At 40.7% G+C, this 15,423-nt stretch overlaps 1 protein-coding gene across 13 annotated transcripts in view; it reads right to left on the reverse strand.

The window, feature by feature from the left end:
- The window catches only part of caska (calcium/calmodulin-dependent serine protein kinase a), a 159,796-nt gene that overhangs the window by 100,144 nt on the left and 44,229 nt on the right, over positions 1 to 15,423 (reverse strand). For all 13 annotated transcript variants that reach the window (XM_085435464.1, XM_085435468.1, XM_085435465.1 and 10 more), the window contains exon 2: positions 4,159 to 4,271. In XM_085435464.1, the coding sequence (XP_085291590.1) occupies positions 4,159 to 4,271 (113 nt within the window). The remainder of the gene's footprint in view (positions 1 to 4,158; positions 4,272 to 15,423) is intronic.

The raw sequence follows: 15,423 nt of genomic DNA on the forward strand, positions 1-15,423 counted from the left end.
TTAGAATAAGGAGGGGATGGCAGGATTGCATATTAACCATTTTATTTACATAGAAGGCAGGAGGACGTATATTCATGCAAGAAGTGTAACTACAAACAAGGCAGGCAGATATTTAATTATCGAACTTTGTCTTATGTCTGGAAATATGCTTTGTTTGTTTTTTTTTAAGTTTGCTGGGGATGCACAGTGCTGTGCAAAGGTTTTACGCTGTGTTTTATTTAGACATGCAAACATAAATGCAAATAGTATAGTATGTAAGGCAAAAACAGAGTTAGCTCGCTAGCTTCTATCTAAATACAATATAGCATGTCCTGACTGCGGGGTTTTGGAAACAAATTAAAACGTACAGCTCTGTTATCACTTCCAGCATAAATGAAGACAGAAAACTAAACAGCAGTGACGTTTGCAGGGTTACTGAAGTTTGGCTAGCTGGTATATAATGATGTGCTACGTGACCGCTAGCGACACAGCTATGTTAGCATAATATAAACAAGCTAACTTTTTTTCCACTCAATAAAAGTTAACGGGAGTGTTCTCGGTGGTCAGGAACAAATGTAATCGCATGGCAGGATGCTGTAAAAGGACCAAACTTCAGCCAGAGAGAACAACTGAGATAATCCATCCACAATACGAGGTTAGTCATTCATATACTGCTGCATGGGCTGGGCTGTAGCTACATCCTAAGGTTTTAAAAACTGAGCTTAAATAAATGATTAGCGGTAATAAAAGCCGAGGGAGGTCAACAGTGATCAGTGACTGTTTTAGGAGCTTTTTGAGATCAAATAGAAGAAAATACATAACATTAAACATGTTAACGACACAAAAGCCATATTAAACGCAGACTACTTTAGGCCTGGAAGTAGGATTCGTCACGTCATCACTTAACGACCGGATAGGGGGTCCAACGTGTTTTACAGATAGCTGTAGACTTAAAAGACCCATTGTCACTGCTTTTGAGTCCAATTCTTGTGTAATTTGGCGTGTCATCATTTCTCTTCTTTAAGAATGGCTTCTTGAAAGTATTTCTGATTTGGCCTCAGTGAATACACTGCACACCTGACTGAAATATGCAAAGTTTTAGAGCTAACAGCAAACAACCAGTGTTAGAGCTAAGTTGTGATACGTTTTACATATGCATGTGTGGATATATTAGTGTAACAAAATTGGTGCACAGTACTGTAGAACAGAAATTAATTTTTAAAATCATTGTTTTCCATTGTTTTAATCTCATTGTGGGGCTTGTTTTCTAACTGGCTGCAAGACTTACTAACTGTTCAATTAGATGTGTGTTATAATTATGTTGAGTTTAACAGAGGGCCTGTACTCAGTCAGTAACATGAAAAAAAGCTCTTTATCTTTTCTTCTGAAGTAACACTTGTTTAGATGTAAAACAAGAGGGTGAGACATGAAAAAAAGGATGTGAGATTCTCATTAGGAGACCAGACCTACACACTGCTCTCTCTTTAAATCTCTCAGATTTGCCATTGTTTCCTCACTTTGCTAGATTATTGTTATTTATTTTAGGTTTATTAAACCTATTATGCGTTACTGTCACAAAACTAGACTCAAACACAGACTTGGAATATGCAGTTGCTTAAAGTGAGATCTGCAGCTTTCTGTAGACATCACTTTAAAAGTCACACTCTAAAGTCACACTGCACAATTGGCTGAGCATGTTATGTGTGCTGTATTGAAGCTCTACTAAACTACAGCGTCTCACGCTGGATTATGTAGCACAGATCAGTGAGAATGAATTACACGAGGTAAAGAAGGCTACTGCGTAATGTGGCAGTAAAGCCGCTCTGAGAATCATTAATTGTCTCGAGAGCATAGCATATATGCACGGTCACACGGCCAATCAAAGACTTGCCAGCTCTTTCAGTGGCAATATATGGAGGAGTAATACACAATTACAAAGCACACGCAACACTTTTAACCTTAATTAATAACCCAGTTCAATTCAGTTTTATATTTTCATATTCATATTTCTATAGGGCCACTTCACAAAGACCACACAATTTTAGAGAGAACAATCAGAACATCCTCTACGACAGTGTTTCCCAACATTTTGAAGCCATAGCACATATTTCACATTAGAAAAATCACACGGCACGGCACCAACAAAAATCTCACGAAAAGCATATTGACAATTTTTCCCCCACACCAGGCATAGTGGAATTGTCTCGGTTTGTCCCCAGTATACCTTTTTTGCTTCTGACCACTACTCTTGCTAGGGCCTTCATCTCAGCCTGAATTTTCTCCAGGACCCAGGTCAGATTGACTACTTTTTCTTTTCTAATATTTATCTATTGCTATTTTGCATTGTATTGACTCACAGCATGACTATTATGTAATTTCCACTTTGTCTTCTTCTGTTTTACTGGCAGTTGGCAACCCATTTTATTAGAGCAGGTAGTAGTACTGCCCTCTAGTGGAAGAGAATGTAATCGTTCTGCCCGTTGCTCACACTGATCGCTTAGAGCAGCGGTCTCCAACCTTTTTTGCGCCACGGACTGGTTTAATGTCAGACAATATTTTCACAGACCGGCCTTTAAGGTGTTGCAGATAATACAACAAAATAAAACGATACGACCAAGACAAAAACTGTGGTATTTTGTAAATATCATAAACACGAATTTACTGTGTAATTGTGTAACTTTACTAGCAGCGTCCTCCAACAACACTGAGAGTAGCATCCTCCTCTCTGCATCTTAATGCTCTCTGGTCACTATGGTAACGTGTAAATATTTCTTTCAAAATAAGACACACAACTACAAAACAAATATAAAGTACATGAAAATGTATAGAAAATGTATTCATAACACACAGGAAAAGACTCAGGGAAACTGAGTTAACAATAAAAACCCTGAAAACCATAAATTTCACACCCGAGCCTCAACTCTCACGTCCCGGTACCAAACAACTCACGGACCGGTATTGACCTAAAGAACCACTTAATGCCTAGTGTATCATACTTCATACATGAGTTTCTGAGATTCCTACATCATTAGCGTGATTAAAAAAAATGTCAGAAGGTTAAATAAACAATCCAAATAAATGAAAAACTAAAATATGAAAATTAAAAATTTCCAGCAATTATTTCATGGTTCAGTCTTTAAAGGGTTAAACACAAGACTGAGTGAATAAAATTCTTTGTCTCTTTGTCTGCTTGTCTCTTAATAGGCTAAATAGTGTTGTTCCATCCAGCACCTTCATAAGCAAACATCATGGAAGAGAGCAGGTCTCTTTATTCCTTTCCAAATATACACACACACACACACACACACACACACACACACACACACACACACACACACACACACACACACACCTTGGATTCTCTTTCTACCATCTCTCCTTTCTCAGTTCACCTAATAGTTTCTTTCTTATCACCTCAACTCCACCCTACAAATATCTTTAATTCAATCTCTCCTCCTCTCTTGTTCTCTCAGCCCTTCCCTCCACCTCTCCTTCAGCCTGCGGGAGATATCCGATAAGACCTGCATGTTTTGTTTAGACTTTAGAATTTCCTGGACTGGAGCCACACTACATCAACACATTAAAGTAATAAATATGCCAATGATGCAAATAATGCTTTTTTTTTTAAAACATTTTTGTTACTTTAACAGTCACATGAACTATAAATTTACCATCTGAATCCACAAATCCAGTGTGAGCTAAAAATATGGTCAATGGTATGAAAATCGTGTTTCATTTGATTTGGAAAGTTTCACTAAAATCAAAGCTAAAGGCAGTGAACAGTGGAGACAGCACACGTCGTTCCTGAACAATCACTCTCAAGGTGCCCTCAGAATGGCTCAGTAATTAACTGCTTCAGCGGTAAAAGCCCAAAGACAACATCAGACGACTATGACTGAACTGGGAATCTCCCTGGTGTGGCTGTGAGCAACCAAGTGAATGAAAAGTAGGGCAGTGTTTAGAAGAGCAAGTGTGCTCAGAGGATTTGTTTGAAACAAAACAAACAAACAAAAAAAACTCACACACGCAAACAAGGGCGAGCATCTGACCTCTCCTCTGCATCAACTTTCAGTATTTAACAAAGCAAGGCAAATAAAAGCACTTACCTCCAGCTATACTGAGGAACAAGCCCAAACAGCAGAGAGTGACTAATGGGATGACAGAAAAGTGATCTCTTACCCTCTGTGCTGAGACCAGGGCTGGAGGTGAACTGGGCCACATCCACGATTTTGACAGCAAACTGCTGCCCCGTCTCTCTGTTGATGCATCTCCTCACCACACTGAAGGGACCCCTGAAGAACACATGGAGAAAAAAGGGAACACGTGGCTTGTTAACAAAAATCCATTAAGCAAACAAAAACTGGCACATGGTGGCAGCAGAAATAAGCTTCGTATTTCAAACACTGCTGCAATGAGCAGTGTCACTTTTCAGCGTGCACGGCAGGGCTGTCGCCACATCACATTTTCGATTCCCGACTATGTAACACACTTAAAACTTAGGTGGAAGTTGTGGCCCTGAGCTTGTGTTTGGCTACAAAGAAAAGGGGACTGTGGGCTGTCAACCTACATGCAGCCACTTGTGTACAGTCTTTGGAAAAGTAGCACCATTCTGCAGCCTGACAGCCAGATATTGTGCACGTCTCTAATGGAGATTTATTAAAAAGCTGAGTTTGTCAGAAAACAGAATAACAGTGGGGCTTGCAACAAAAAGCATGCATGAGAAGCAGAGAGAACGGCTGCAGTGGACAAACAGTTTCACTTTATCTACAAGGAACTTCCTTTACAAATACAGCTCCTCTTCGTCTGAGGCTGAGCTAAAGATGCCACATACATATGGCTCTCCAGAGCACAGTGATGCACCTGCAGGATACCAACAAAGATCCAGAGCTGGCACTCTGTGCTGAAGTAAACCTTGTTTTGGATTCCAGCAACTCTAGAGGGCAATGTCTGCTCTGTAGATACTAAATACTTACTTTATGCTGTGCCCAGGAGACAAAGGTAGCTTTTTTAAGTGAGTGCAGAAAACTGCAGTTGTTGTTACTGTGCAACTGAAAACACAGGATGTAAAACCAAAACCAGCAAAGTGAAGAGCTGAATACTCCAGAGAGGGGGGGCTTCAGAGTCATGTGATGAATCTCTGTGTTCATTACCGTGAGTGACCACATTATATACAAACAGTCATTTGATGCATGATTAATTTAAAAATTTTCATGCCAGCTGCATTAAGGGGAAAGAAGGCTCCATTAAGCCCATGCCTCTATTGTGTCACATCAATTTTCTGCTAGTGAACTGTTACAAAATTATGTGATGACAAGCTCAAAGACTTAACAAAGGATGGGGTTTTTTTTGTTTTTAAAACACAAAAGAAATAAAATAGTGTTGAAATAGTAACCCCAGGGGAGTGTACTGAGTGCAGCAGAATATCAGTACATGCAATTAAGCCACAGCTGGACTATGGCTCTCTTCGCTGAGGTCCACACCATGAATCATCCCTCCTGCAGAGCGTGTGCATCATCCGATTCAGTCACTGGGATAAACACAGGTCTACCACCGATGGTTCAGATTTAACAAGCCAGCAGGTCAGGGTTACAGTGCACTACAGCAGCAGGACACCGGCTAAATACAGCGCCTGGCTGCAGGTGCACTCACAGCGCCTGGGTAATAGGTTTGAAGTGACCCGGACACTGAAGAATAATGTGTGATTAAAAAGCGAACGTGTTGACAGCATAAGGTTTAGCAGCGGAGAGTGGAGGCAGATTCAAACACATGAAGCAATGAGTAAGAATGTATAAGAATAGTCATGGTGGAGCATAGTCCCATCCACGTTCTTTCTGTCTGATTACCCCTGAAAACTGTCCCCAGATGCACCAAGTTTAACAGGAGCACACAGTCGAGGTCCACTGACTGCTGTTAGTAAGGTGGTATTTAAAGGAGATGGAGGATGAGAAGTAATGAACTGGACTTTTAGACTGTGATGTAATCATATGTGTATGTACGTATAACCACACAGAGAGTGAGAAGCAGCATGAATTATGCTGATCTTCCATCAGGTTTTGCAGCAAAATGACGGAGGTGAGTGTTCTGCGCACACCTCCTTTATTAGTGGAGGTATGCAAATATATTTCTTCTCCTATCTGATGAGAATTGGGATTTAAAAAACAAAAAACTACCAACTGTGATTCCTTCTACATGCAAATTGTCCCCTTTTGTCTTCACTGTGGAACTAAATCAGAACAAAACATGTTTTTACTCAAAACTTTTTTTCCCTCTCTCGTTTAGAAGAATTTCTGCAGCTGGTAAATAGTCTAAATCTGGCATTTCTCATTAAAAGCAAAAAATAAATAAACATACAAACATCATCAAATAACTGTTGTTTTCCTTACAATAAATCTTTGTAGGTATATAGAGTGGATTTTAAGTATCATTGGACCTCTCCTTCAAGGTCAGTAGATTGATATGAATCTCAAAGTGATAATACTATACAGAGCTATTTAAAACTATGTTACTTGATGCCATTGTTTATACTGACACCATATAGGTGTCATATATAGGGGAATATAGCGGATGATATATGGGGATTCTAAATATTGCTTACTTTGGACCTTTGACCTCTTCTTCAAGGTCAAATAAGGTCAAACTTTCATGAAATGTCTCATCTTTCAAGCTACACTTAAAAGCATTTATGAATTGATACTGGTATATGGGGACTCTAAACATCACATTATAGTTTGCATCTAAATATCATGACAGATCTGACCTCTGACCTCACTTTTACATTTCAAATCTGTCTTTCTTTCAGGTTGACCTCACAATGTTTTCTATCGTTAAAGAAAGAAAATGAGCTGCCTAGTTAGAAATATACTGCAGTATAATATTAAATAATAAAATGAAGTTATTCATCCAGTTATTTACAGATCATACTTATTATCCATCACTTAAACCTTCAGAAGGTTTCTCTAATCCTGTACTTCTGTAATCTAAGTAGATATTTGACATGCATGAAAATTTACAAAATACTAAATGATTTCCTTGAAAGTGAATCCTGCCCAGAGAGTGAGCTGCCTTCACGGAGCTCTCAGATGTCTTCTTGTTTCAGTTGCATCTAAGGTTGCAGGATATCCCCAGTAATGTAGGAATAGGCCTGATTTTGTCATATTAAATAACTGAGATTGCAATACTGAGTATAATAACTATGATCAACAATGCTGTCATAATGAATCAGCCATACCGAACGCCATTTTTCTTAAAACCTGCTTGAATATTAATACCCAACTTTAGAATAGAGATTTTGAAAAATTGTCATCTTCCATCTGTTGCCTTGGTTACAATACCCCCAACTCAAGCTACTTTGAAAGCACATGTAAAGACGATCCACATAAAAAAAAAAAAAAAACTATAAGTAAACAAAAAACAAAACATGGCTTGAGAGCCAGTCTGAAGTTGACTGGATAAAAATGACAGCTCACTGCTGAGCACCACCGCATGTTTTTGTGGCTTTTGATCTTTTCCACACTGTCCTGTGGGTGAACTGGGAAATGCAATAGTCAGCTGGGTTCACTAGAAGAGCAGCTTTTAACTAGCGACACTGCTACCCTCCAGTATGACTCTCACTACCTGCAGCAGCCTTCTGTGAATTACACATCCCACAGCAAATTGCACTCAGCACAGCCTCAGCAGTAATGTGAAAACTCCCATTTCACAGCTAAACAACACGCTGTCTCTGCAGCAGGCACCACCGGGGCGGCTGGCTAAGGTCTGAACGCAAGCGGTGCTGCTCCAGTTTTTCTGTCTGTGTGTATGTGTTTGTGTGTGTTCACACAAGTGAGTGAAGAAGAGTGTGAGTCTCTGTGCACAAACACAGACTGGCTGAACAGATGGTGATCAAGCTAAAGCAGCTTAGCGTCAGAAGGGTGAGGTAGGACGGCACGGCGCCCAAACATGCAGACACACACACACACACACACACACACTTCCATTTCTGTGCACGCAAGCGGTGTAAACATAGATCAAACTGAGGCTGAAATAAACACCATGAGCAGTGTTGCTGAATAAACCGCCGCTTTGACCTGAATGATTGTACAATGTTTATATGCTCGGTGCACGCATGCAGCATGCTCACACACACACACACACACACACACCAGGTTTAGTGAACAGAAACATTCCTCAGTTTCTTTTTCCCTTCAACATCCCATGATAGTCATTTATTTTATAGGGAGCTTCTAAATGCAATTAAGCAAGACACACGAGGTGCGAGGTGGTAAATTCCACATTCACTTGTTAAAATCCATGTGTTTGCCCATCACTATATTCACTTATCTGCTGATGACTTTTAATTAGAAAGATGCACCATTTGTGATTAGCCTGTTCGCCCTAAAGAAGCAAAGTGTCAGTCTAATTATTTAATATAAAAACTGTTCACTGCTTTCCTAACTGTCAGCGTACAGGGTGTACTGAAAGAGAGGACAGAATGACACATAAGATGATGGCTTTCTTCCAGCTTTTTTCTAAAGCTTTTTGGACTGAAAGGAACTGACTGGCTCTGTGGGGAAATCTACCTTTCCAACTAAAAGCTAACAACAGCTCGCAAACAATGAATTCCTCCATTTCTGGAAGTTTGGCACACTGCATTTGAGTTTCAACTTTGTTGGACCAGGTGCACCAAGTCCAAAAAAAAAAAGACAATTCATTAGTAATGCAGCTGGGATCTCCTCGTCTGCCTTATCGTCCCCCCGCGCCACAGTCCAGTCACTTCACCTCTGCCCCACCCGCCTCTGCAAGCAGCGCCTCAAATGTCAAGACTCGCTCAAGGCTGCGCTCTACACAGCCACGAATGAGAGGCCCCAGAGGAGCCGGGACAAAAACAAGCGAGAACACGGGAGGAGGAGGTGAGATGGGACGTCATGTGATTTAAAAAAAAAAAAAAAAAAAAAAAAAAAAAAAGAAAGAAAAGAAAAAAGCTCACTTGAGGAAATATAAAAATAACATGAACTGGGAAAAACGTCCCAAGAGGACCAGGAAAACACAAGGAAGTGACCCTGATCTTCAGCCATCACGTTCTAATCATTTCATCTCTTTCATCAACTCCAGCTGTTTGTGTCATGCCCTGCTTTGCTCAAATATACACTTCATCAGACGCAAGCAGAGCTCAAAAACAGTGCAGGAGCATCTTCATGTTTTATCACAACTAAGCTGCAGACAGTTTTGTCAAATGCAGTCCACTCTGAGAATTCATTTAATATCATCACTTCACAATTACAGCTGAAATTAGCTGTACATTCAACCATTAGTCAGCTGACAGAAAATTAAACAGTAATTAGGGATTGACGTTTAAAGACTTGAACATTTTCAGTGATTGGCTTCAGCCTTTCAGCCGTGTACTTGCTTTGGGTTTAAAATTGAGACTCATGATAGGACGAATCTGAACGTTACCCAGAAGTGCCACAGCAGGAGACGTAATGTACTTGCGCTTAGCCTGTTAGCTCTGGAGGTCTATTTAATTATAAGCAGCAGCTTGTATCCTCCACTGGTGTCTATAAATGATGCATTCAGGTGCAGGGCTCACGATCCAGTTGGCAAAAGTCACTACTTTTTACTTTAAAGCTACTGTTCCCTTTCTGCCAATCCTGACATGTGTGCAATGTGACGATGCTCCATTTCCATGTGCCTCCACACCATGTTCACAGTAGGTGACTGTGGGACAGCTGCCATTCTAATAACTATGTGACTACATGACCATCAGGCCCTCACTCTACCCCATGTTTATGTCGCAGGTTCACTTTGGTGGAACAGCTGATATCTCTGAAGTGTGAAATTCACCTTTGAATGACTTAACTACTCTCATGTGTACTACTACTGGTAGATATTCATATTAAACATGAACACAGTTTCAAATAAAGAGTTCCACATATATAGACATAGCTCATCCATTGGCTTTGAACTACAGACGGCTGAAGCGGCGGAACAGGGTGTCTTGGAAGAAGTCAAACTGCACATGGAGGAGACATTCTGGCTCTGAATGGGGCTCAGCTGCACGCAGTGTCAGGCATTATGGCTCTGAACAGAAGTCAGCTGCACATGGGCTATTCTGATGATTCCTGCACTTTATCCACCCTCATTGAAATAACAGGAAGAGGATGAGAGCGAAGGGGGGAGGTGGTGTCGAGACAGAAAGAAGAGAAGCATGGACAGGAAGAGGAGAGGAAAAGTGAGAGGGTGAGGATGCCACCTTTATTCATTTGTAACACAGCGTTTTCAGTAAAGTATTTACTGAAACATGCTTTACATGAAGTCCCATTAGATACCAGTACACTAGAATATATGGAGGACAGGTTCAACAAGGTCACTCAAATGTAATTACAGCAATATGTTGTTTTGGTTTTCCCTGCATTTATGATTCATCATCTCATTATCAATTAGTATTTACACACAGTGGGTTCCTCGGGGTCACAACATGTTGTTTACCCACTTATCAGATTATAGTGATGATTACTGCAGCTGAAAATGTAACTCTTACCTTTTAAAAGATGAGCAACTACGTATGCAAAGCTTTGGCAGAGCCATTTATTTTTGTTATGGGACTAAGCCAGTAAAAACAGATGCTATAAGAACCACGTTCAAAAATAAATCAATGTCATTATGCTGACACCCAGCTCTGTGTATTTATCTTGGACTCCACCAGAGTAGCACTGCATGATTCACAGTTAAAAATGATTATTGTTTATGTTATTCTGGGTCTTAATGCAGCCCCCTCAGTTCAGCTTCTGTTTACAACAAGCCTTTTAGCTTCCTTTCCCCTTTCTTTAAATCAGCTGTCTTCTGATTGGATGCCCCTCATTAAAAGGTTTGGACAGTAGGTCCACAGCTCACTGTCACACCCGAGTGTCTGGATAACCGTAATAGGGGCGTCGTCTGTCTGTACATACACTCAAGAGTATGAAGGAAAAAAATCTGAAACAGTGTATTTAGCTTGGCTCACAGGGAATACTTGTACATACACTGACCCCAATATTTCAAACTTTGGCAATGTTTCATATAACCCTCATTTTAACTGTGTGTATGTTAGAGAATTGTAAAAAACAAAAAACCCCAGAATAGTTCAAGTTTAAAATCTAATTTGAAAACAATTAGCTTAACGTAGGATTTTTGCATTGCATTGTATTCGAACACAGGCATGACGTAATGACACTGAGTAGGTGAAATGCTTATTGGCTCAAAAAATGGCAGAACAGGAGAGGGGAGTGAGCACGAACAAAAACAACAAAAAAAAAAACAAAACAGACTGAAATGGGAAAACATTTATTGTTGGTTTCACTTTACCACAAGCTGATCAGAACAATCCAAAGCTTAAAAAAATAAGTTACCAGTTGTTCAACACATTTTGAACACTGCCTCCTGATGACAGTCAGCAGCTACAGATGAGGATGAGAATCACCAGCCAGACAAACACAAAAAGTTACACAGTAAAAAAGAAAACCAGGAAAACAAATTGTTCAATTGCTCATTAACACAAATATCTAAGCAGGCGATCACATGGCAGTAATTCACTGCATTTGAGCATAAGAGATCAACACGACCTGCTTCAAAGGCATAAAAATGAAGAATAAGGCTGATTTAAGTGACTTTAAACATAGCGTGGTTGTTGATGCCAGACGGGCAGGGTTGAGTTTTCAAAAAGTGCTTAACTACTGGGGTTTTCCTACATAGCCATCTGAAGGGTTTACAAAGAACAGACCAAAAAGGAAAATATCCAGTGAGGTGCAGTTCTCTGGGAAAATTTGCCTTTATACTGTAAAAGAAAGCTTAGCCAACAAATCCAAAGCTTATCGGGGTTAAATTCACTGTGTAAGGTTGCCCAACTGTGTTCAAATAGAGCTGTAGCACATGAGCTAAAGTGAAAGAGAAAGTGGGTTAACTAGATGCGGGGGCGAGCAAAGGGAATTGGCTCCAAACATGTGTGACCTTTAGTCCCACAGTTCACAGCCATAAGCACTTAATGACTGTACAACAGCTCCCGACCTTTAATCCCTGCACTTCAGCTGACCTCACAGGTAGCCCGGAGTCTTACTCTGCTCATACAATAACTGACTGAGTGAGAGGATGAGGGGGGAAAGCCTTGGAACAGAGAAACATTCACTGCAATCCAACTCAGGGTAACCATGGAAAATTTACTGCAACATCAAAAAGATAGGGTGCCCTATATTGCACACCATCCATCTGCATCTTTGTGTGTGTGTTACTGTAATAAAAGGTGATTTGTACTCTGCCCCGACTTCATATAGTGCATCAATCACCCTGTGTCTTATTCTGTAAGTGTCACCAGCTTTACAACACACACAAGTTTACGGCATCACTTACACCCAACTCTAACCTGGCATGTGTGCATGTCAGTCAGGCAGGTCACTGGAAGCAGCAAAAGAGGAAGTAGCACTAAGCTGCTTTAAACTGGGCTGCTCTTCTCAGCTGGAGATGACAGTCACATTCTCTCGCGTTATTAGATTAGCCTGCCACTTCTAGCGTGTCGATTCATGTTTCAGCTGACTGATCTGTTTCCCAAAAATCAGCACAAATAATGTGAATACAGCTAAATAATGCCATCGTCAGACAAAGTAGAACCAGCCTGTGTATTCCTGCAAAGGTATAGAATCACATCCTTATTCGCACAAAAGCCTGATCTGAGGAGAATGAAGAGGAACTGAAAAGCTTAGGACTGGATCTGACTTCATGTTATCAGGAGCCATAATGAAACGTCAGCCTGGGGGAAACATTAAAGAGAATCGACAGTAAATGAATGTCATTAGCATGTTTACACCTCCCACAGAGCCGCGGGAGAGGGGCAAGTCAGAGAGATAAGTGAGAGGGAGTGGCACACAAAGACGCAGGCATGTGTCTGAGAAATCCCATGTACTGTTAAAGGCCTGCCAGTGATGATGACTATAAAGTAACGCACTCAGTGGGGGGTTTTTTGGATTGGAAACTGTGACGCACGCTGTGACCTACAGCTGAGGCCTGCATGGAACAATCATATGCTGGTCATTCTGCAGGCAAATGCAAAGTAGCAGAAAACAAAACAAAAACTTTGAAAGTAATTCAAATCAGTTGTATTTATACAGCGTTGATTCACAACAGCAGTTGCCTGAAGGCATGTGAGGTAAACTTCCAAAACCCACAGACCGATGAGTAGCGCTTGGTGACAGTGGGAAGGAAAAACTGCTCAGTTGCGATTCAGTACTGACAGGTTGGACACTATGGTCTGCGTCCATACTAGAAATGATTCGCTCGTCGCATGAGGCTTTGCAGCTGATGGCCGACTGCTTGCAAACATTCCAGTCGTTGAGGTAACCAAATGGATTTTCTACCCGGTCAAATCTCGGTGGTATTCTTCACTTTTGCCTGGAGGTTGAGAAAAGTTTATGTCAAGGCCCTGCCCACTTCTCGTTGCCAGTCCTCATTTCACCTGCAGTGACTTGAAGTCACCTAATGTTGTTCACCTTGTATGTGCACAGTGAAAGTGGAGCTGCCGACTAAAGCTAAAGAACCACTCCATACAGGACCTGCTGCAGTTCGTAAACTGGGTCATGTGCTGCTAACTGAAGCTCATTGACTCTGTAGAACAGACCAGGGACCACCATCTCATTACCCACAGTTCAAGACAGTGGAATTTGAGTCCAATGAGGGGATGAGGAACTGATTAGCAACTACTATTGCTCCATTATCAGTTTATCTAAGAAACTGTGTGAAGTACTTTCTCCATTTCTGTGGGAAACGTGGAAATGGGAAAGCAATAATGTTTTTGCAAAGTCTGCCGTGTGACAGCCACTAATCCATTTTTGGCACTCATATCTGTCTTTCTGTTTGAACCTGGTATTCTCTTGCTTCTCTGTCAAATCCCTTTGTTGACCCTCTTTTAGGGTTCAGGATAGTTTCCATCAGATAATTCAGCATGTAAGCCCAATGGCTTTGTCTCATTAGTTCTGATTGCTTTTTTGAAAGTAAATTTTTCTTCATAAAAAATTTACGGTAATTTCAAACTTAGAAACTTGAAATTAAAAACTTATTGTAAATGACAACTCACAGCGTTGCTGCAATGTCTATCCAGGCCACAGGGACCACGGTATGAAGGATTAACCCCTTTATTGTCTGGGCTCGGCAGCAGGGATACTACTCAATATTTATACTGAACCTTTTAACAGCAATTAAATCAGCAATTATCAGTATATAGCATAGTATCATGATATTTTGCATGGTGATATTGTATCGATACAGGGATACCAAATCTAAATCATTTCATATTTTTTAAGTAAATTAAAACAGTCTGGGAATACTATAAACAAGAGGGCTCACTTTGTCTGATAGGAGGCAAAGCTTCTGCAAACAGTCGCAGTCTGACTCAGACTGACTGCAATCACTCTCAGAGAGCCTGTCAAAGGTCTGTACATAATTGCGGTGTAATTTATAAAGAGAACTTGCTAACATGTTGCCATCAGTCTGAATGAGGCTGTCAATAAGCCCAAGTCGAGGGGGCTCGACTCACTTGGCTGCTAGCTGGTTGCATTCTGGTTAAATTTCTGAAGAACAGGAAGGTTGATGAGCGCGAATGTGATGTGAATTTCTGACTGACTGGAAACATTTATGGCAGATTTTAGTGACGTGTGTGTTGGTATGCTTGACAATCTCACTTAGCAGCAAAAAAAAAAGAAAAAAGAAAAAGAAAAAAAGAATCGATTTCACATGATTTTCAGTTCCATATCATGATAATATTGTATTGTGGGATGTCTGGTGATTAGGGCCTCTACTTTTATCTGTTCTTTGAAGATTTGTTTTCCTGTTAGTTACCATGTTTTTACAAAAAAGGCTGGTCAACAGATAAATGAGATGAAGACCGTGTTAGCTGAAAGGCAAGATGGTCATGAGAAATTATTCTCCAAGGAATCTGATGCCAAGCTATGAGAAACCAGATTGACTGGCCATCCAATTATTCTCCCCAGTCGTTCCATCCTGGAAAACCAAAGAGTGGTCCCCCTTGATGCTGGGGGAATTGTTAAACAGCATGTAATTGACAGCTTAGCCAGTCAGATGCTTCAGCTGCCGCTAGCAAGGTTTCAGACAGCCTTCACTCAGCTGCCGCTGGGGCATTTGATCCTGATAAAAAGAAGTTATGGTAAAGCGATAAAAAAAATTGGAGCAAAAACAGCGTACATGAGACACTAATGCAGCTAAGTACAATGGGGACGTAGAACAGAGGCACTGGTGGTGTGTTGTGAGAAAACTCCTGAGTCTGCAGTTTAAGGTGAACAAAGCAGAGGCACAGCAAACATTAAAAGAAAGAAAAAAATACAAGTCTCCACCTCTCCCAAAGCAAGGGAGGTACAAAAACAAAGAAAACAAGAAAGCTGCGGAATGCAAATATCCCGAGAGAAAAAGGTATAACCTGAGGGCGGATGC

This window comes from Copadichromis virginalis, linkage group LG16, assembly GCF_057382275.1.
Source record: "Copadichromis virginalis isolate Kocher_CV1m ecotype Utaka linkage group LG16, C_Virginalis_male_GT1.1, whole genome shotgun sequence".
In the NCBI taxonomy this organism is placed as follows: domain Eukaryota; kingdom Metazoa; phylum Chordata; class Actinopteri; order Cichliformes; family Cichlidae; genus Copadichromis; species Copadichromis virginalis.